The 21,260-nt window shown below is 51.9% G+C and overlaps 1 protein-coding gene across 6 annotated transcripts in view; it reads left to right on the forward strand.

The window, feature by feature from the left end:
* The first annotated feature begins 355 nt into the window (after positions 1–355).
* The window catches only part of LOC133496722 (disheveled-associated activator of morphogenesis 1-like), a 34,295-nt gene continuing 13,390 nt past the window's right edge, over positions 356–21,260 (forward strand). For 3 of the 6 annotated variants that reach the window (XM_061812609.1, XM_061812613.1, XM_061812614.1), the window contains exons 1-3: positions 356–509; positions 17,593–17,857; positions 19,980–20,069. In XM_061812609.1, coding sequence (XP_061668593.1) covers positions 17,666–17,857; positions 19,980–20,069 — 282 coding nt within the window. In that variant the 5' untranslated portion in view covers positions 356–509; positions 17,593–17,665. Of the gene's footprint in view, positions 510–8,480; positions 8,645–16,527; positions 16,917–17,592; positions 17,858–19,979; positions 20,070–21,260 lie in introns of those variants that run through there. The other 3 variants (XM_061812611.1, XM_061812612.1, XM_061812610.1) reach the window with 3 other exon arrangements.

Genomic DNA, 21,260 nt, shown 5'->3' on the forward strand with positions numbered 1-21,260 from the left:
GCGTTTATTATATATATATTTTTTTGTTCTGTCTGGCTGCACGTTTACACTACAGAACTACTTTACTGACCAATTTTTCATTTTTACACCCAGTGATGGAAGTTGTGCAAAATATGCAGATTGCATAGAATTGTTGTCTTTTTTAAAGCGTCGTCAGTAGTCTCCGTTTTTATTTTCTATGTTCGATCGTGCTCTATAAAATGAAGTTAAACTTTCATAGTAGAAGTGCAGTACTTGTCGTTTTATTTATGAGCAATGTAGAAAACGGGTGGACTGCTGAAGTTGCCCAGTTTGGAAATCTACGCGTGCCTAATAATGTGACCTCTGCGTGAAGTGTTTACGTTGCGATGTGCGCCGATGTGCGCACGCGCGAGCTTGGACGGAGCCCGTGGATGACGTCACGCCGGCGATCACCTCGGCCCCTCCCCCGCCGCCCTCCTGCGAGTTTGCTGCACTTTTGCTAGCCGGCGGCGGCTTCGCGGAGGACAGACAATGTTCAGCGCGACCAGGTAAGACGAGCGCTTTGCTTTGTTTAGTTTAGCTTCGCTTTGCTTTATTCTTTGCCTTTTTTTTTTGGGGGGGGGGGGGAACTGGAACCTGAAAACCCGTCCGAGGCGTCTGTGGTGGTTTTCATCTCGCGAGGTCGGCGGTCAGTCGCTCCCGAGTCCCGACCGGCTTGTTTTATCTGCGAGCTTATTATTTTATTTTTTTTTTTTTTTGGGGGGGTGGGGGGTGAAACAAATGAATGATTTACGTTTTGGAAAGTTGGTTTGGCGTCTCCACTCGCCAGCTGAATCTCTCCTGGGTGGAACGCTTCTTCCGAAATAGGTGTCGCCGTCTACTTCCTGGCAGCAGTCACCCAGATGGAATTTGTGATATCATTTAAGAGCCTTCGGCCGTGCAACTTTTGTATTTCCATGTCAATGTTTCGGCTGTTAGCCTGGTTCTAATTCACTATTATGTATGCACCTGTTGTGACAGCCGTTCTTGCGTTCTAATGGCCTCCAGAGCAGTACTGGGAATGTTCCCAAAAGTCTTTGGATTTGGAGTTCAACTCAATTTCAAAGTCGTCCGCAAATCTCACCAGACTAATACAAAGTAGTCGCGATTTGATCTTTGATCGAGGATTATTTCAACAAAGTGACATGGATCAGATCTGTCCACCCATTTTCTGCTACTTATCTGGGGGCAGGCAGCAGCTTCAGCAGGGAAGCGCAGACTTCCTTTTCTCCAGCGTCCGGAGCATCACGAGGTGTTCCCAGGTCTGCCGGGAGACGTCGTCTTAACCGGCCTGTCCTCCCCGGTGGGACGTGCCCAGAACGCCTCACCGAGAAGGCGCCCCCTAAGAAGTCGACGCCCGAGCCGCCTCATCTGGCTCCGCTCGATGCGGAGGAGCAGCGGCTCGAATCTGAGCCTCTCCCGGAAACTCATTCGGTGGAACTATTCGGTGAGGGCAGGAAAATGGAGAATCCTTCTTCACCACGCCGCTAAGATTAGCCTTTGGCGCTCCCGTTGGTTCTCGAGAACAAGACCGCGAGACACTTGAAGTCCTCCGCTCGGGGCAGGATCTCCTCCCCGACCCGGACCCAGCGCTCCGCTCTTTTCCGACCGGTGACCTCGGTCTCAGATTTGGAGTTGCTGATTTTCATCCGAACCGCTTGGCACTCGTCCGGGAACCGTTCTAGCGAGCGTTGACGATCGTAGCCGCAAGCAGACCTTTTCCTGAGACGATATTAAAACAGAGAAGCAAGAAATATAAAAAAAATAAGTATTTGTTCGGTGGGGGCCCGCCGGAGAGCGTGACGGCGGCGTCATGGTTCAAGGCACAAGTCAGCTTAGTCTCAGTCGGACGGTTATCGGCGTTCCCCGAGGATGAAAACCTCGTCAATCGGTTCAGGGCCTGTCCGTGCTTGCGTTGGACCGCCGCCTTGTCGGGGGAGGGGGACGGGGACGGGGGGGGGGGGGGCAATCAAGCTGCCTCCCGCCTCGCTTGGCGTGTTGTTGTGATCCGCGGACGTGGATGTTTTCACCGTGAAGCCAGCGCGAGGTCGAGTCCTGTTCTGGTGCTTTGCCACACGGTGTGGTCATCATTCATTATATTGATTTATGAAGAGCTGAGGGGTGTTGTCGGGAGGTCGAGGGGGTCGGCGGGGGTGTCTAAGGAGGCACGCTGGCGGGCGTTTGCTGCTCTGCCAGCGGAGGTGGAAAAGGACAAGTGGGCGGCTGCCTCACTGGCTATTTACCTGCCACCAGCGGCCGCCGCCCGAGTCACGTGACCTCCTCTCACCGCAACTCCGTGTGGGTGCGTCTGTTTTGCTCCCGTCGTCGGCCGACGGACGCCCAAAAGCCTCCGCGGTAACAATCGGCCTGCTTTTGTGCTTCATTTGGGCCGGACAATGGCTTCAGTCAGCATCCCTCCTCCGTCCGGGCAGGGTCCGTCGCCGCCGCGGGGTCCTCCCCCGTCGCACGATGCCCCCGCCCTTTGGCGAGCGTCGGCGGTCACGCCCCGACGCAAGTTCGCATTCTGCGCATTGTCGCCAAGCCTCATTGTTGCAATTCTTCACGCGCAAACATCCGTCATCACAAGTCGAGGAACCGACCTCGCAACATTTCTGGATACCATTCATTGCTGGTCAATGAAGTAGAAAGTATGTGGTGGGGGGGGGGGGGGGGGAGAAGTTATATAAAAGCTCAGAGTAAAAATTGAGACTGCTCTGCGATGTTTGTGTTTTTGTGGCATTTATTTCCTGCAACATTTTTTTGCATTTCCTCGCTGTCGTGCGTTTGAACGAGTGCTACGTGAAGATGTTTGCTACATTTATGTTCTCACACTAGCTCGCGTTCGTGTGACTTTTGCGGCGTGTTTTTCCCCAAACGTTTTCCAAATTGTTGAGCATTTGTGTGACTGCGTGATGTTGTTCATTGCTAGCTTAACTCGAGCGTCTAGATTTTTGGGGTGTAGTATTTCATATCAACTTTTCTCTGTTTCAGAATCTTTGCGTATTTGCGTCGCCACTGAGTGATTTAGTGCTATGTTAGCATCGTGTGCTAGCCACTGGCTAATTTTAGCAGCTTTTTTTCCCCCCAAAAAACGTTTTCTCAGTTTCGGACTTGCCGTGCGCTCGTTTGTGCTGTTTGACAAGAAGGATTCCCGAGTGAAGGTGTCTCGCCTGCCGCGTTAGACAGTACGGAGTAAAATTCTCGTAGTCAGCGCTATATGCGGTATAAATTTGGCCTACAGTGTGTATCGCAATAACCACATCAGCGCGATAACAGCTTCGCGCGGCTAAACAACGATGATACAAATACATTTGTCACAAACGAATTCAACTCGTAAGTCTAGCGACCCCTGGAGTGTGGCATTCATTTCATATTTGTTTGCTTCTTGTACATTTTTTTTTTGCCACCCCCAAAGATCGCAAGCTATCGACCCTCGTCATTGTCTGGGGTTCAAAGGTCAAAGGGCAACCCTAACGAACAGCTGGTGCGTCCGAAGCCGTCACGGCGCGTCCTTCTTCCTGCTTATTTATTTATTTATTTGTTTGTTTGTTTCGGGCACCGCGATGTAATAACGGTCATTTCAAAAAAAAAAAAAAAAAAAAAAAAAAGAACCAGCATCGATTGTTGTCCCGAGCGTCAAAAGCGGATTGTTGTTGACTGAAGATGTAAACATATGTTAGCTGATCACGCTGGCCTTTTGCCCATTTTGTTTTTTTTGCGGCACGTTTTCCACCCTTACTGAACTGAAGATGAAGACGTTTTGTTTTTGTGGCATATTTTGTCACCGAAACGTTTCCTCCCGCTTTTCGAGCTTTCCCTTCGTGACGGACAAAATAGGAGCGAGGACGTTGGCTTCTTTCGTTTGATGTGACTTTTGTAGCCCAGTTTTTGATTTCAGAGCCGCGGAAACGCTCACCCTTGAGCTATTTCTCGAGACGCCCTGCAAAGTGAAATAAAAGACAGATCCGGACCTACCTGTGATGCATGAAAATTGGAGATTTAAAAAATTGTATTTAAAAAAAAAAAAAAAAAAGCCTCGCCTTGTAGCTGGCTCCCTCCCTCTGGAGAAAACCGTCCTTGTCATCTGGAGTCCTGGCGGCGCTACAACTAGAGCAAGAACTGGGTGACCCGAGAAATTAATTTTGGCCCGATCTGAACTTCCTGCGGTCGTACGCGTTCTCCCCCCCCCCCCCCCCAACCGTATTCCCTCCTTGCGCTACAAACATTTCACGGCGCAAGACTGTGCTCGTGTTGACTGGTGCTGTTGTCCTGAAGTATTAAAGTGATGATCACGCTGTGGTTTGAACAAAGGCAGCGCGTGACTGGACGCGTTCGAGCGTCGGAGGACGGGAGGCGGTTTTTACGGGCCGGGCGGGATTCACGCTTCAAGCCTCGCACGCCTCTCGCTGTCCGTCACGTCACTCACGCTAATTATTAGCACCCGACACCCCTGAAATTTGAATATTTCTGCGCCTCCGTTTTATTCCACGTCGGTCGCACGCCAGCCGCTCGTCTGAAAGCAAATCGGGCCGCTACGTCTGCTCAGGGATTTAAAAAAAAAAAAGTAAATCAAGTTGAGGCCCGAAAAAGGACGCTTGGGCAAGTGGCAAGTGCTTTGTTTTCTCAGGAGGTTTTACCATATATAAAATGACGTTTTCAAAAAATTATAAATTCTGGCCAAAAAAAAAGAGTGCTTGCCTTCAATTTTGTTGATTATTTTTGTCACTTCATATCTCATATTATTTACTCAGCTGCAGGGAGCACCTGGCATTTCTTTTTGAATAATTCTTTATTTTTCTGCTTTGTCTAAAAGGCGTTTGAATTGATTTCAGCGGGGAAAATTGATTTCAGCGCATTTCCGGCGGTTAAGCGGACACGGCCACCCGTCGGTTCGGCTTGACAGACGCCACCTCCGGTCCGCGGTCCGCGACTGCTGTCACTTGTAGCCGAGGTCATTTCAGCCACCTCGCGGGGGACTAATTGCGGTGTGGCGCCAATTTGGTTCCGGGATGTGTCAAGCGGCGTCTTGGCCTGTCACGGAAGCAAAGCGTGCGGAACGAGACGGAAAAGCTGCAGGCGCATATCTGAGCAAGTCGCGGACCGCGCGCTCCGTCACGCTCGCGGCGCGCCGCCGCCGCCGCCCCGCCCCGCCCCGCCCCGCGAAAAGCCCTCTCAAGTCCCGACAAGTTTCCTCCAAGTGGGGAATTTTGTTTTGGCTACGTGGTCTTACTTTTGGTGGCTGGTTTGGAGCCGAGCGTTCGGGCCGCGGAGCCCCTCGGTGAGCGCTCATCCCCGACATCCGATAAGGACGTGCGGGGAACCCCCGTTTTATTGCAGGTTACGCTCCAAATACATTTTACATTCCAAATTGAGCCATTTTGCCAGAGCGAGCTCCGCTTTTCTCTTGTGTCCTGGCGTCCGACTTAACGATTTTGTTGACGCAAATGTAGTTTTGGTACAAACGCAGCTACCGTAGCGACTTGTGCGTGCGCGCGCGCTCGGCGCCGCAGGGCACGCAGGCAGTCAAGTCGATCCAGTTTACTGGTTAACGTGGCCAAACACCGCCGACACCTTCAACCCGCCGCTCAGGTGGAGCTTACGACACCCGGAGATAAGCGGCTCAGCCGTGGGCCGCCTGCGTGCCGGCCATACTTTCGACGTTGCCTTTCAAAGCGCTTTTGCAATATCGGGCTGACGGGCGCCGTCGTTGTTCAGCGCGTTCCGCCACCGACGGTTTCGGTGAAGGAAAAGAAAAGTTTCAGCGCGTCCTCGTCTGAGGGATCAACAAAGTTAAGCCTCGGCCTCGCGATCCGCCGACTCTGTCAATCCGTTACCGGCGCGGCTGATGCCGCTCAAGGTTTAGTCGCGCTTCAAAATGGCGTCCGGAAAGACTTACCACCGCGTTTCTGCAAGCGTGTGCCTGGTGGCGCGTTTTTGCGCTTTCATCCAGAAAACAAAACAATCACTAGAACAAAAAACAAGAACAGCAAAAAGAGGAGTTCATCAAGGGCCTCGCTTGCAATCTGGCTGCAAATCTTCCCCATTTTTGCCATACGGCTTATTGTATCTAAACACGATGGGGGGGCAATTGCCGCCCGAGACAAGTTTAATACGTCGACAATGTGATCATTAGTTGTACAGAAACGATGCAATTCAAGGGAATTGAACGGTTTGCGTCGCTCCGCAGCAATTGAATGGCGGTTGTGTTCTTTCTTCTGCTGTGCCCGCCTTGGGCCAGTCTCAGGCAAACATCACTCGTTGAGACGTCTCGAGTCCACATTTCATCAGCACGCCACTAATATTAGGCATTCTATGCCGAGGATAAAGATTATTACTGGGGTATTGTCTGACTACACGGGTTGCTGGCACTGCGCTGCGTTTAGTGCATCACGTGACCCAAAATAAATGTTGTCAAATGGGTTAGCGTTAGGCTAGTAGCGTGCAGTGGTTGGTGATGTCGCTGTCAGCCGTTTCAAAGTAGCGCCATCAAAAACGCCGTTTTTGGATGCAAAACGATCGTTAGTCTCGATAGAACGGACGTTATTTTTGCGGTCGGAAATATGGCATTAAATGTGGTCAAATTTTCTTCAGACTTTGCGGAATGGACGAAAAACGAGGTTCCGTTCGAGTGCCCGTTGAGCGCCGTAAGAAATGCGAGCCGACGCGTGGCGTTTCCTCGCGTGAACCGCCCGACTGCCAGACGAGATACTCCGTGAGAGGCCACGAGTATTTGCAACTGTGGCAAATTTTTTAGGATTTGTTTTTAAACGAGGCTTCTGTTGTAGTTTGTGTGCTCCGCAGCAGTTGGCGAAGTACCCGCGCGAACGTTGGAGTTGCTTTTCCCGACCGGAATTTACGACTTCGGCAAGAGCACCGCGTAAATCTGTCTGCGTTGTTGACACAAAATGGCTTTTAAATTGCTCACAAAAGTTTTGTTTCATGTAGTCGGGAACCCTTTGAAGCAAAGCGGCGTTCCCGACTCGTCGTCGTGCGATTTACGTCGAGCTATTCATCCGGTGACCCGAATCCGAACTCCCAAACTTGCGGTTTTGCCTTTTCATGATCGCTCATGTTCTGGTGACGTCGTGTTGCGGGCGCTAATTACAAGGCAAGCGAAGGCGCTGCGCCAACTGATTTGGGTTTTAATTTGTGACGGTTGGGGTCTCCCGCGAGGGATTTATGAGCCCGGACCCGCCCTGAATTGATGCCCGCTGACTTCCACCACATGACGGGAGTCAAAATATAGCGAGGTTAGCCGCTCCCCCCCCCCCTTCACGCATGCCTCAACTGTCTGCAAATTTTGTCTGGGGAAGTCCACCGGGGGCGCGAGACGTTTCAGATGAGATTGTAATCCGGCCGTTGTCGCTGGGTTCTGACAGGCCTGGCGTGCCGAACAAAAGTCCCTTTTTTTTTTTTTTTTGTTCCATGCCAGCGGAGCAAATGCGGTCCACGGGCTTGTAATCACATTCCGACGTTTTCAGGGTCACCTCCGGTTTGCCGCCTTCCCGGTCGGTTCCGCCGCTTGTTTTGTCAACACGTGTCGCGTTCGGCCTCCCGGACCTGATGGCAAAACCTTATGACGTTGTTTTCTGTTCTCTTTCTGTCCGTGTCGCGGAGCCGGTCCACCGAACGCATCAACACGGCCGCCGTTTCCTGTTGTATCGACAGGTGACCCGCATATCGCGCCGGGCCGCGATTCCCGGCTTATTCTTTATCCGTCCTCCGTGGGAACCAGACCCGTCTGTTATTCCAGCTGCGGGACATTCTTTTCACAGGCAGCCTGCCGCTGAGCCGCTTGTTCGGCGGGTCGGGCGCCTGCAGCAAATTGCCGCATCGGCGCAGTAACGCGACATCCTTCCACGCGTGCGTTAGCCTCGCACAGGGAACGCAGACGAGTGCGACGCCGCGTCTCGGATTTGAGCAGCGGGTCGCGAGCGTCAGGCCGTAACACCCCGGTCCCGACGTTGCGGGACACCTTTACGGACACTTGGTCAACGTTGCCGATCCCGTCCGGTCCCTGTTACTGCGCTAAGACATTCTTCAAATTAGCCCAATAATTGGATTGCAAAACTAAAGTCACATCAAAATCTCGGTCTTGATACTTTCTGGTCATCTTTTTATTTGGGGGTGGGGCAATCTACGCGCAACGATGAAACTGAAAGTGTGGTGGCTACTGCTAAAAACTTTAATATTTGCTATTGACTGCCCGCTTCATTTTGCTCATTTACAACACGCGAGCATTTCTCGCCTCACTTTTGCTCTCTCAGCGCACCGAAACGAGTCGTCCGGAGGCCGAGGGGGAGGGGGGAGGATCCGAGCTGGGCGGCGTCCTCTGCCGGACCGCGTCCAATTAGGGTGGAGGAAGTGTCGAAAAGGGTGGGGGGGGGTGTGGCCCAGAGCCGGTAACAGCTGTGCCCCCCCCCCCCCCTGCATTCTGCAGCGGAGCGAAGCAAACGACGACGGCGGGCGCAAGTTTTTGCCGGTCGCAGCTTCAGGTCGCTCGCCTCCTTTCTTTCTTTTTTTTTTTTTTTTCTGGGCAAGTCTGGCCGGGGTCGAAAGTGAGCGGGACCTCCCACCTGCGTGGATTAATGGAGACGCTGCAGTGATTTTAAAAGGAGGGGGAGGACGAGGACTCCTGAATAGGGTAAGGCCAAACGATGGCTCGCTAGTCCGCTATCTGCCGCCTGGAATGCGTGTTGGGGTCAGGGCGGCTTTTATCGCGTTTATGTTTACAATCTGGACCCCCCCCCCCACCCCCTCCTCAGGGCGCAGGTGATGCTATCATGTCAGCCTAATTAGATGATGGTGGAATGGAAAACGATGTTGCGGGAGGGGGGACGGTGACAGGAGAGGCAGCTGTTGTGTCGTGTGTAGGCGGGGGGGGGGGGGGACCCTATCGTGATGCTGCCGCTGCATAGTGGTAAAAATAAGTGGTGGGGTCTGCGACCTCGCGCCCCCGGTGGACGACTCCCCCGCTGTCGGGAACGTGCCGGAGGAGGACCGGAAGATTTCGTTGTAGTTTTGGGGCTTTTGATGAAAGTATTTGGGGGAGGAAGAGGAGAGTCAGGTTTTCGGAGCGCCGGGGGTTCCTCTCGGCTCGCGCTCCCTCGTCCTCGTCGCGCTCGTCGTTTTAAGGATTTGTCCACAAGCCCGAGGTTTTCGACAACAACCCATATCCGGATTAAAATGCCAGGCCAGTGGACGTGATAAAATAATCCCCCCCCCCCCCCTGAAAAAAAAAAAACTCATCGCCCACAACGGTATGCACCCACCGGTCGCCGGCAACCGCTCTGGTTGCCATGGCAACTGAGGGGGGGGGGGAAGAGGTCCCGGGCGGAGCTCGTGCCGTGGTGGAGGATTAAAATCGACATTTGTGGCTACGCCAACTACGTCCAAAGCGCATCACCTTCTCTTCTCTGGTGCCGCTTGAGGCTGCAAAGACTGTTTTGAATAAATCGGATCGTTTGATTCCAAAAATCGCAACTAATTCCATGACTTGGTCCTAAGCACGTTCGTTGACGAGCTGCCAATGTTCGACGTACGCTTCGCCTTCAGCCAGCTGGCTGTCCGCTGATTGGCTGACGCCCACGTCGCTCATCGGGCGACCCCTCCCCTTTTCAAGCCGTACACACACACACACGCGCGCGCGCGGCTACGACAGTACAACGTGAAGCTGAAAAGAATATTTTGTCGTGGGCGGGCGTGGAAGAGAGTCTTGTCGAGTTTTGTAAACCGCTGCAATAACAAACAGATCCCCGTAGATGGCGCCCCACACACTAAGATTAGGGGGTGAATCTTGTCACGGCCGTGAAATCCCAACTTGTTTGGGGCGCTGATCCATTTGGCTGCCTCACACTCCCCCAGTTATGGATGTTTTTAACCGTAGGAGAAAGTGTGCGTCACAATTGTGCGGAGTGACTCACAAACACAGTTCAAACATCACTGACTCTATGATTATGATTTTTAACTCAACCCGTGCAGTTGGTCAGCATCGATCATGGTGCGTGTTTTAGTCGCATATCTGTGGTTGTATCACATTTTGCTCTTTTTTTTTTTTTTTTTTCTCGATATATTTTGCCGTTTTCACATAACGCCCGCTTTTAGTAAAAGACGGAGAAAGGTCGAAACGGGTTTCGGCGCTTCTGTTGTGCCGCTCTTTGAACGCGGCCGCGCCCGAACTTGGTTTTGCCCGTTGAGGCCGACTTGTTTGGTTGCACGTGGGAGGCCTTCAACTTGGGCGCCGCACCTCATTTGCATGTCATCGTGACAGCCACGGGAAAGATTGCGCGGCGATGATCGTCAAAGGACTTTCGCCGTCTGCCGAACGAGTTTGACGAGCTTCCCTGACCCTTCGCCATCCGAGTTCATCTGTGGCCTCCTGCTCCCGCTGCCGTTTGGCATTCGTACGCTCGCACGAAGCCAAGAATTTGTGGCGCTTTCTTCCCGGGCCGGGGAAGGAAGTGCCGCAAATTCGCGCAAAGAACGTACGAGCCGCTCCCGACCGCGTCCCGTCACGCCGTTGACGTCCAAACGTTCTTTGAGATCTGTTTTCTCTCACCTTGTCACCTTCTCGACCACGTTTATTCTTTTTCATTTCCTTCCCTCGGACACAATCTGTTAATATGCCAATTTTCCTTCTTTTGGTTTTCTGAGCCTGAGAACCTGACAAGTTCTTAGCAAGTCGCAGTTTGGCAGATCCAATTTGAAACGTTCTTCAAAACTAGACTTTGAGTTCTTTGACGCCACTCCCAGGTGAATTTTACGCTAAATGTAAAGATACGAGAAACTTGCGTATACATCGGGGACGGTGCCCCTGGATTGGCAGACTTGAGCGGCGGTCCGACCGTGTTGCCCGCTCATTTTAGGAAGATTATTTGAAGTCGACCCATAGAGAGGCCCCAAAGCTCAGTGGTTAGAGCACTGGTTTGATAAAACCAGGGGTTGTGGGTTCGTATCCCCCTGAGAAGGGTTGCGTCAGGAAGGGCATCCGGCGTAAACATTGTGCCAAACACCTACGTGTGCGTTGATCTGAGATGACACGCTGTGGCGACCGACCCCGAAAGGGACAAGCCGAAAGAAACTGACTATTTGAACTCAACCCATATCTCAAGACAGCGCTTCAGATTTCAGTCCGACTTGGAGGTTCAGAGGTCAGTCGACGGATCGTTGTGCCTCTTCCGACGTCCGACGATCGATCGCCGCCGTTATCTCGACGTGTGGGCGGAGTCGGACGATGATGAAAGGCGCGAGCCGGTGTGGAGGAAAATGATTGGATTATCTGCGCCAATCGTCCAATTTTCTGCCCGTGTTTTCCCTCGTAGTCGTTTTGACGGCGGTAGGGCAGAGAAGTCGTTTTGGAGAGAAGCGCGAGCCGAACCAATTTTGCCGTCTTCCGTCAGCCGAATAAGAATGAGGACGGATGGATGTCAGCCATCTTTAATTTTTCTCATCTTTGTCCTCGGCTCACGCTCATTTAAAGAAAACCACCAAAGACGAGTGTCTTTCCCAGAATAATCACTCGTTGTCGTTTTTGAGAATAGCGATTTTATGATGTACTTTTTACTTTTGTTTTTTTGGATTAGATTGCGGGGTCGGATGGGGGCGTTTGCTTCCTGCGGTTATCTGCCAGTCTGTGGGCGTCCTTGAGCACGGGTCGTGGACCGGCGGCGTTCCTTCCTGTCCTCTGCAGTCCGCCCGCCGGACCAACTTGTTTCCGGGCTCGGCGAAAAAAAAAAGTACAACCTTTGACGGAGTCGTGGAGTTTGGAATCTTACCAAATCTGATGGCAAAGGAAACTGTGTGAAACCTCAGCGTCATGGAACATTTTCCACTTGTTTTTCCTGACATTTTCCCTGTGAGAATGTCACTCCACGTACACGGGGGGGTCGTCCAGTCAAGTTTCTTCTCAAATAAAGCGAAAGGCCATGTTTTACTGCTTTTTGAATCAAAATACAACATGAATGTCAGGTCGATGACGTCATTGTTGTTGGCGGCAAACAAAACGGCGAAGAAAAAGGACACCGCAGTGATATGAGTCTGGCCGTCGTCTGAGTTACGCAGTCGGCGAACAGTTGAGCAACGAACGGCCCCCAGAACGAGGATGCGACCAGCGTCAAAAGTCAGCCGGTGGCAGCGAGGCATCCTTTTCGTCGGCCTCCTCTCGCTACGTTAATCCTGTCATCGGAGAGCCGCTGCCTCGGTTGGAGCGGACCAGACCGAAAAGGGGCCCCGAGCGCCGGCCGCTGAGACGGCTCCGAAATTAATCTCCTCTTAACCTGCCGGTCGGCATTTGTGCCCTGGCTGGCCCAGTTCTTTTCTAATGCGTGTCCGAGTCGGCGCCGGGTAATTGCTTGTGCTTGCGCTGGTGGAGTTTGTTGAACGTGGGGTCCAGCTGTGCTCCGCGGACCCTCGCGACACAAGGCCACGTGTTGTTTTCTCAATGTTGAATTCGAGCCCTCAAGGTTTTGGCACTTTTTTTAATTGCTCTTAGTCTTGGACCGGCGGCAACTCCACGCGCGAAGGCGGCGGCGCCTCGAGATCCGAGCGACCCGGCTTACGAGGCTTCCTCGATTACGGGCCGGTCGCGCTTCTGACAAACTCAATTCAACTTTGTGTTTAAATGGGCCACGTAACCACATGAGCTCAAATCCGAATCAGCAACAGTATTGCAGTACTCACTCGTATTTCTCTACCTGCGGAGGCGTATTTGCCCTACGACTGACTGGTGACCGGTTTAGGGTCTAGTCCGCCTTTCTTAGTTGGGATCGACTCTGGCACTCCCGCGACCCTTGTGAGGATAAGCGGCTTGGAACACGGATGGATGGAGTTGTGTGTCTATTCGTACATTTGGTTTATACTGCCCCCCGGGTGGAAACAATGCAGTGAATGAGTGTTTCGTTATTTTTTATTTCCATTTAATAATGTATGTAATGATAGAGTGCAGTTTTCCTCATTTTGAAAAACTTTGCAACATCTTCTGTTGTTTTTAAGGAGAGACTGGAACGGATTAATGGCATTTTCCTTCATTTCAATGTAGAAAGATGCTTTGAGAGTATCTGAAGGTACGAGAAAGTTCACGGAACAAATTCAAGCCGTATCTGAAGGCGCCGCTGCAGCGAACTCGTGATCGCGCTCCAGCCGAGTCCCTCTTCAAAACCCCAAAAAGCGAGAGTGGGGAAATTCCAGCAGCTGGACTTTTGCCTCATATTCTTTTCGCAACACAACACGGACCTGGGAGGGTTTTCCAAAATGGCCGCTCCTCGCCAGCCGGGGCAACGTGGTTGGCTTAAAGGGGAAGCCCGCCGGCCTTCGCTGCCCGACTCTCGCGTTCGGTCCCCTTCGAAACGCCTGCAAAAGCTTCCACAAACCCGGGGGTGGGGGGTGAAAATTGTGGCTTTCTGCAAAATACTGCAACCCCCCCCCACGACCTCAGATCTTGTTCTGCGGTTCTGATCTCCCCCCCCCCCCCCCTCCTGTAAATCCCAAATATCGTTTGTGGGTTGAAGGGCTGGGAAAAAAGTGAACTCTTGTGCGATAAATTAGTCAGCTTCCTTTGTGATAGCGGAGCCTCAAATGTGCATCTTGCACTACCATTTTTTTTAATTGAAAATATTACGGAAATATGTAGGTTAGAGCGACTGGAGCATGGACCCTGTGGTGAGATGATCGTTACATTGGGAGTCTGACCCACCCCAAATCCCAAATTAGAAAAGAAGATGAAACTAGTGTCTGCTATTGGCTGCCAAGCAGTTCAGGGCGTAGCGCGCGATGATCCTCTCGCGACCCTTGTGAGGATAAGCGGCTCAGAAAATGGATTTGGGCTTGCACGCTGAGCACAGCGAGGTCTGCCCTTTGCTTCTCTTCATCTCAGGTGAATCCAAATAAGCGCATGACAAAGCAAACAAGACGACCGGATCGGAACACGCGGATGCAAAACGATGGCTCAACTTTGTCGACGAGGACTTTCAGAATCTCGCTCGTGGGTCAAGGGATTGGAATGAAGACGTGGGCTGCGGCTCTGTTCTGACTGGGGAGGACTACGTACGATCTCGGAATGTTCCGGACTCCTGATTTCAGGAAACGCGACGGCACGTCTCTCCAGAAAGCTCCGAGTTATGCCGGCCGCCGCGAGAGAGTCGATTTCAGTAGCCGGCGAGGTTCGTTCGCTTCGTGAATGGCGCGTGTTGGCATTTTTAGCGTCGCTTCGCTGCCGGCCTCTTGGCCTTTACAAGTTCCACTTTTCACCACGGAAATTAGTTCACAACGGAGGACGCTTAGGCCCAAATAGGAAAGCGTGTCGGGTACTTCTGCGGTTTACAGCCTGCGTGACCTGCGTCTTTGGATTTCAAGACCGAGCCGAACCACCTCGGAAGTGCTGGGTTGAGACGAGGACGACTTCGATCGCAGTCGGCTCAAACATCTTTTCTTGATTTATTTATTCATGGTTTGTATGGCTCTCTCGAACACCCCCAAAGATTCTAAATATCTCGTGGAAAAAAAAATGTTGAATTTCCAGTCCAAACCCCAAAGTCTCTCCATTGATTCAAGACAACAGTCCTCAGACGTCAGACTATTGACACACCGAATTGTTCAAAAATGACATCAGCGATTGTTGCCGTGAAGTTTCGCCTCAGCTGTCCGTCAGCGGTAAACGTGGCAGAAAGCGGTTTGAGGCGATGGGGGGGGGGGGGGGGTACAAAACGGCTCCGAATGAAAAGGATGGAAAAGGAAAACTGGGTTTGCGGACAGCTGAGGGCAAAGTTTCAGTCGGCCTTTCGGCGCTTGAAATAACGTTGGTGCCAGTCTGAGCCTGACCCGGGATGTTCTGGGTTTTTTCTTTTTTTGTAACCGGTGCCGGCTCGGCCGTCGATCCACACGGTCAGGGCAACGGGAACAAAAAAGGCTGCCCGAGTCTTGAAATATATTTCGTCTGTGTATTAATGAAGCGGTACAGAAGAATCATTTGCAACAGTCATTTTAGCGCAATAAAAACACCGTTTTTCTTCTTGTTGAGAAAGCGCAGCTGCCACGTCAGGCTTATCGTCGTTCTTTCCCCCGGCCGCTCGCGTTCCATAATTCTGCAAAAGAATTATGGAGTCGAAACGGGCTGCACGCGTACTGATTGTGAACATCGGAACCGGTTTTTCAGATGTGAGATTCGTCGCTCAACGAGGAAACGTATTTTCGTCGGTTTGTATCGCAAGTCAGGAATGAGCCTGCCTTTGGGGAGCTTTGAAACTTCGGATGAAAACGTCTCCCAAAAATGAGGCAAAAGCGGAAACACAAAATCACTTTTACGAGCGCGCGCCGTCCTGCACACTTTGACAAATTCAGTGTGATCTTAATATATATTGAACGAGCACTGTCGTGAAATGAACATTTGCAAGTCGCTACGAGAGTTGGCGCATCTACAATTGGTGAATGAAATGCGCAGCAGATAACTCGCCTACTCGAATCGCTAACGGCACGCTGTGCTGTCACTTCACAGCGGAGAGAGCAAAGAAGTCGCGCAAGCTTTGCTGACTTTGCAAACGCTGACTAGCCACCAGATTGACGCCTGGTTCTGAAACGTACCGGAGCAGGTGTCACTTGAAAGTCCGCAGGATCACCCGGATAACGCGTGTTCCGACTGGCCCGGGGAACGCCGGGAAAGCCTCGATTTGCCTAACGCGCAAGGCCCGGCGGCTAATATCGGAGCGCTCGCGGGTTTCCAATTCCAGCGCACAAAAGCACGGCGAGACCTCGCGTTAACACCGTCTGACGGTCTCCCAGATTCCTGTCGCGGACGCCCCTCAGTCTCAAGAGTTTACGGCTGGATTTAGCGAATGGAAAAGATGGCCACTTTCGTGGACTAATATGGTCAAAGAGGCGCCGTCGAGGTCCGACGCGCGCCGAGCGTGAAGCTGTGCAGCTGCCGCCTGCCGAGGGTCTCGGTAGTCTGTCCGGAAAAGTCAAGGATGTGTCCAAATACGGTACGCCGACCGACGCGTCCGTCTGCGGCCTCCGGGCCCGGATCGCCTTGTCGCCTGCTCGTGCGGCCATCCGTGATGTTTCTTCGCAACGCAACTGCTTCAGCTGTGTTTGTGTTGTTTTTTTTTTTTTGATGAGAAATGACTTGTTTGTAGGGGACAACGAGGCGATTATTTACATTAACCGTCGGCACAGTTTTGCATTTTGTAAAAGGTGTTGTTCAAGGGCTTTATTTATGTTAGACATTCAAAACACAAAAACAGCCGTTGCTGACATCCGCATATCAAAGAAAAGCCGTCAAACAACAATAACGAGACATCTGACGTTGAGGTGGGAAAAGGTTTCCTGAGGACATCTTCAATTTCATAGTGCACAACTAGTCGCAATGTCACTGGAACTAAGCAGCGTTGGATTCGGGAGCAGATTTTCTGTCCTGAAAGAGACTCCACGCCACCAGTTTGATTGGGTTGATTGAAAGGAGCAGTACCTCTGCCATGTTACTGCCTGAAGATGTGCTTCGGGTCACTTGAGCCCTCTTTATTTATTTTCTTTAACCAGAGAAAAGCGCTTGGGAACCGATCGGAGACCCCCGATGACTTAGTTCACCTGGCAGTCCGCCGCCTTGAGTCCACGTTTCCCTCCTGGCGACGATCCAGCGACGACGCTGCTGCCGACTTCTGCGCTCCGTTTTGTTCTACCGTGACAGCTGACCTCCGCGCTGGATTTCATCCCTGAGACGGAGCCAAAGCAGTCGCTAGCAAACAAATCCCGCCTCTCGCCCCAGGAGGGGAAAGTCCGAGGCCAAAAGACAATCGGGACGATTGAGCCGGCCGCGTCCGTCGGTCTGCGAGGCTTTGCAAGAGCTTCTTTTGTCGTCAGACCTCGAAAAGCACCCGGTGGATCGCTGCCCTTTAAAAGGAGAATCACGGCTGAATGGAAAGGAAAAGGTCTGGAAGTTGTGCTTTCCGCTCACGCCCAAAAGTTGATCGTTGTGTCACTGGTGTCGTCACGGCTCTCGTTGCCTTCTGTTTTGGGTTTTGGCGCGTATCTCTCTCCCCGGCATTAGCCAGGAGGGCTCGTTCCGACGCGTGTTGTCATCTCTTGCGGGGTTGTCGACTTTGTTTTCATCACGGGCCGCATCGTCCTTGTGCTTGCCCTCAGGGGCCCGGTTACCACGGTGATAAGGCGCGTAACGGTACGCAAACAGTCACGGTTGGGTGTGTACGTTGGATTTAATGTTCAGGGTTGGGTTCGCCCGTAGCGGATACGCGCCGTGAGCAAAATGCCAAACGAGCCATTTCGTGACATTTCAATTTCAACATTTGGAACAAATCTTTTGTCTTTTTAGGAAAGTGCCAGAGCGATAGTTTGTCTCGTATTCAGGAAGTTAATGACGCAGACAAGCTGCAAGAGTGCTGCGTGGCGAGCGAGAGCGCAGCAAAGTCACAAATTCCCAGTGGGGGAACTCCTCATATCACAATAATCGTGCTATTTGTTACAGTGGTTCTGAACAGAAATCCAAGCAAAATTTGGCAATCTTTACGCTTGCCTTCCACACCGGTGATCTTTTCGAAAGACAACACCGCGTCCGTAAGTGAGCGAGTGTCATCTGACTTCTTTCAGAACCTTCTGACGTCGGCCGAGCTCTGAGGTGGCGGAGGCCGTGACGTGGAAACCCGGCCCAGCGGGGAGCGCCATGGCTCCCCCGAAGCGCGGCGACGGCGGCGGCGGCGGCGGCGGCCTCTCTTCGCTCTGCTGCTGTTTTAACAACAGCGACCACCCGGAGATCACATACAGACTTCGGGAGGACTTCGCCCTGCAGACCATGGCGCCGGCGCTGCCCATGCCAGGATACGAGGAGCTGGACGGGATGTTCTCCGAGTTGGTGGTAAGCAAGAAAGTTCTTTCTTAAAGTCGTGAATCATGAAGCGCCGGGCGTGACCTCGCAGACGATGTAGCGAACTCGAGATGCGAGATGATCCCGATGCAAAGCGACTCGCGACAACAAACAGGTCGTTGCGCTACTGTCGGAAATAATGCGGTGTGACCGGGCCGGGGCCGCCGTCGCTCCCCCGGTTTAGTTTGTCACCAACTGCCGAATCTCGGACTCGAAAGTGATTGCTTTCTTTCTGTAACTTTTGTGCAACATTTTTTCACTTGGGAGACAACAAAGTAAAGTGAAGGTGCCACTCTCAGTTTATTCTGAGGGCACCCCGGTGAAATTCTGACGCTTCGATGGGGATTTTCCTCCAACTTTTGCTGGAATTGCCAATGGTTTGACCCGTTTTTGACTTCGGGTGGTCCATAAAAAAGTGCTTTTTGTTGCACGCCGTACGAACTGGCCGAGGTCTGGGCTCCGTCCCAGTTAGCTCGTCTTGCGAGTGACGGGACCGCGGTGCCGTTCTTCCTCTTGGGCCCGGTGGCCACCTCCCATTCGGCCGAGACCGCCGCCGCCGTTGCCACAGAAACGGAAGCTTGACGACGGCCCTCGTGTCCGCGGAGCGCCGCCATCTGCTAATTGCTTGTTTTTGTCCGAGGCTCTTTATGAGTCCGTAATTGAGTGTGACGACGGGGACTGGGGTACTGCGGGCGTGGGGGGGGGGGGGGTCTTTTTTAGTCTCTGTGTTTCCCAAAAAAGAAAGGCAAGCCTTGTGTGCGCATCTAATCGAAGCAATTTCGCCGAAGGAAGAGACACAAGACGCGCGTTAAGTGGGCTTTCTCTCGGGGCGTTCACGTGAAGTCAAGCAGCCCTCCAAGACGCGCTTCAAAATCGGTGAAAAGCTCTTTTTGTTGCTGCTTTGAGTCCATTAGGCAAGTGGTTTTCAAACTGGGGGTGCAGATTCTTCCCCAACTTGACGAGACTCTCTCTTCTCTCCCCCCGTTTCCAACTTTCAGCACGATCACCCTAACCCACAATTTTCAGTGCTAGCAAGCCGCTTGAAGGGGGGGCACACCCCAAAACGTTTGAAAAACCGCTGCATTAGATCAGCGCTTCTCCAACTTTTGAAACAAAGTCCCATCCCCCAAACGGCCCAGAATAAGGGAGGGGATTCCCGCCCCCCTCCAACAGGAGGTGTAAAGTCCCTGTAAAGTGAAAACGGCACAGAAAGAAGTGTGAACGTTGCCGCTGTGCTTGAATGATGAATAAAATTGAATATAAACTGAGGCCCGAATGGTGCCAAATGTCGTCGTCCTTTCCACTGTCAATCAAACACCTGGAAATTAAAAACATTTTGCATCTTTCTTATGCCCCCACGTAGAAAATGGGCACTGAAGTTCTTATTTAGTGGGGGAGGGATGACACATCCCCGTTTTAATCATACCAGAAAGAAATATCAGCAAAACTAGCATCGTTTCACGCTATGGCGCCATCAGTGAGGACGACGGAGTTATCGGTCCTCGCGCGTATTCATCAATTGCCTCTTAAGTGCTCGATGTATTTAGAAAAAAAAAAAAAAAAATACTCAATTCCCTTTTCATGTTTAATGTTTATTCTTTCCAGTTATTATATTTCTATGAAACTTAATCGTGACTTCCAGGATATTCAGGACGCACCAAATGAGCTTTTCATTGATAGTTGGTCATTTCACTGAGGCCGGAAACAAAACCACGTCAGCTTTTTTTTTTTTTTTTTTTTTTTTCAAATTGGGGACACTCTGCGGCGACGCACGTTGGAACGGGAACCCGACGCGTCCGCAAACCCTCGCGCGGGTGCGCTTCCACTGAGGTTTGCGGGGGTCCCGAGCGGGGACGCGCGTTGCCGCCAGATGTTCGCTAGCACGCGGCGGACAGACTTCAAAGGCATCTGATGGGTGTCATTGGCGTGACGTCACACCAAAACGTCACCTGACATTTTTCTCGTTTGTTAAATAGCAAACGTGGTCATTTTGTGCCGTGTAGGAGTGACGTCATCGAAAGACCTGCAGCGGGAATCAAATCTTGCAGACGAGCTTTTTCCTCCTCCACAAACTTTCTTAATGACTTTGCTTCTTTTCGCCGGCCCCGCGCAGGACGAGCTGGACCTCACCGAGAAGCACCGGGAAGCCATGTTTGCCCTCCCCGCTGAGAAGAAGTGGCAGATCTACTGCAGCAAAAAGAAGGTCAGATGTCCGCCGCCTCTTCCGCTCCCAGCCCCAACTAGTACGAGAGGGGGCGATTGGCATCAAGGAAGTACAGCGTTTGCCCCTTCGTCGCTGGGGGAAGAGGCCGGCCGCTAAGAGCAAAATCTTTGCCTAATCGACATGCTCCTAAAAAGTGGATGATGGAGTCTAGTTGGCACAAGATGGTGGAAAAGCACTCCTTCTCTATTAGACAGGGCTACGGCCTGACTGAATGAAGCACACCGCCCCCCCCCCCCCCTCTCACTCAACACTTTTCCACTCCCGCCCGCAGCAGGAATTGTGCTATTTCTGTGCTGTAGTTATCGTAAACGCGAATCCAAATCATCTCTAATATGAATATGTAACAGATTCTGTCATTGACAAGATTGGTGCGGAGGATAATGTGTGGGGGGGGGGGGGCAGATCACATTTCGCCGTCTTGTGTTGGTTGCGTCTGCCATCTGCTCTCGCTTTCCCTTTTCACTCGTCACAAGCGGCACCGCCGCCGCCGCCGCCTGTTATCACGGATACGACGGCAGGCTTCCCGATTGTCTTTTCCGCTGCTGTTTTTTTTTTTTTTGGTCAAGGCCGTCGCCGCCCACGTACGACAGACTGACTTGAAATGCTCGAAATGTGCTTAGCAGGCTGCGCTAGAGGTAGTCAGCAAGGTAAAAGTCAGCATAATGAGGATTTTAGGAGGTAGTTTCCAGAATATTTCGGATACTACATCTAGAATACACGTTCAAATAGTGTCAAAGCTCACTTTAATTTTAGCTAAGTAGTCACGCTGTACTCATGTACGACTGAAATACTTTTACGACCTTTAAAAAGTCCAAAAAGTTCTTCTTGCGTTCAAAAGTCCGAGACAAACTTTTGAAAGACTTTTTAGATGAGCTCATAGATTCCACGCCAAGGTCACATTTGGAACGTCGGAGGCTGCGGCCGAACGGCAGCCAATCGGAGAGCCCGTCGCAAGTGAAAAGAAAATGAAATAAAATGACGCAGATGAAGGTGAAGATGAAGCGCTGCCTCCAAGAGTGGGGGGGGGGGGGGGGATAAAATCTGTTTGGTCAGGAAGGACGTGCCGCAATAAATCATTTAACGCCGATTCCAAATCATAATTTGGACAACTTTGACGACAAAAGCGGCGATCCGGGAGGCGAAGACATCCTGAATTTTGGTCAAGCTGTA

The sequence above is a fragment of the Syngnathoides biaculeatus genome, chromosome 23 (assembly GCF_019802595.1).
Source record: "Syngnathoides biaculeatus isolate LvHL_M chromosome 23, ASM1980259v1, whole genome shotgun sequence".
NCBI lineage: Eukaryota > Metazoa > Chordata > Actinopteri > Syngnathiformes > Syngnathidae > Syngnathoides > Syngnathoides biaculeatus.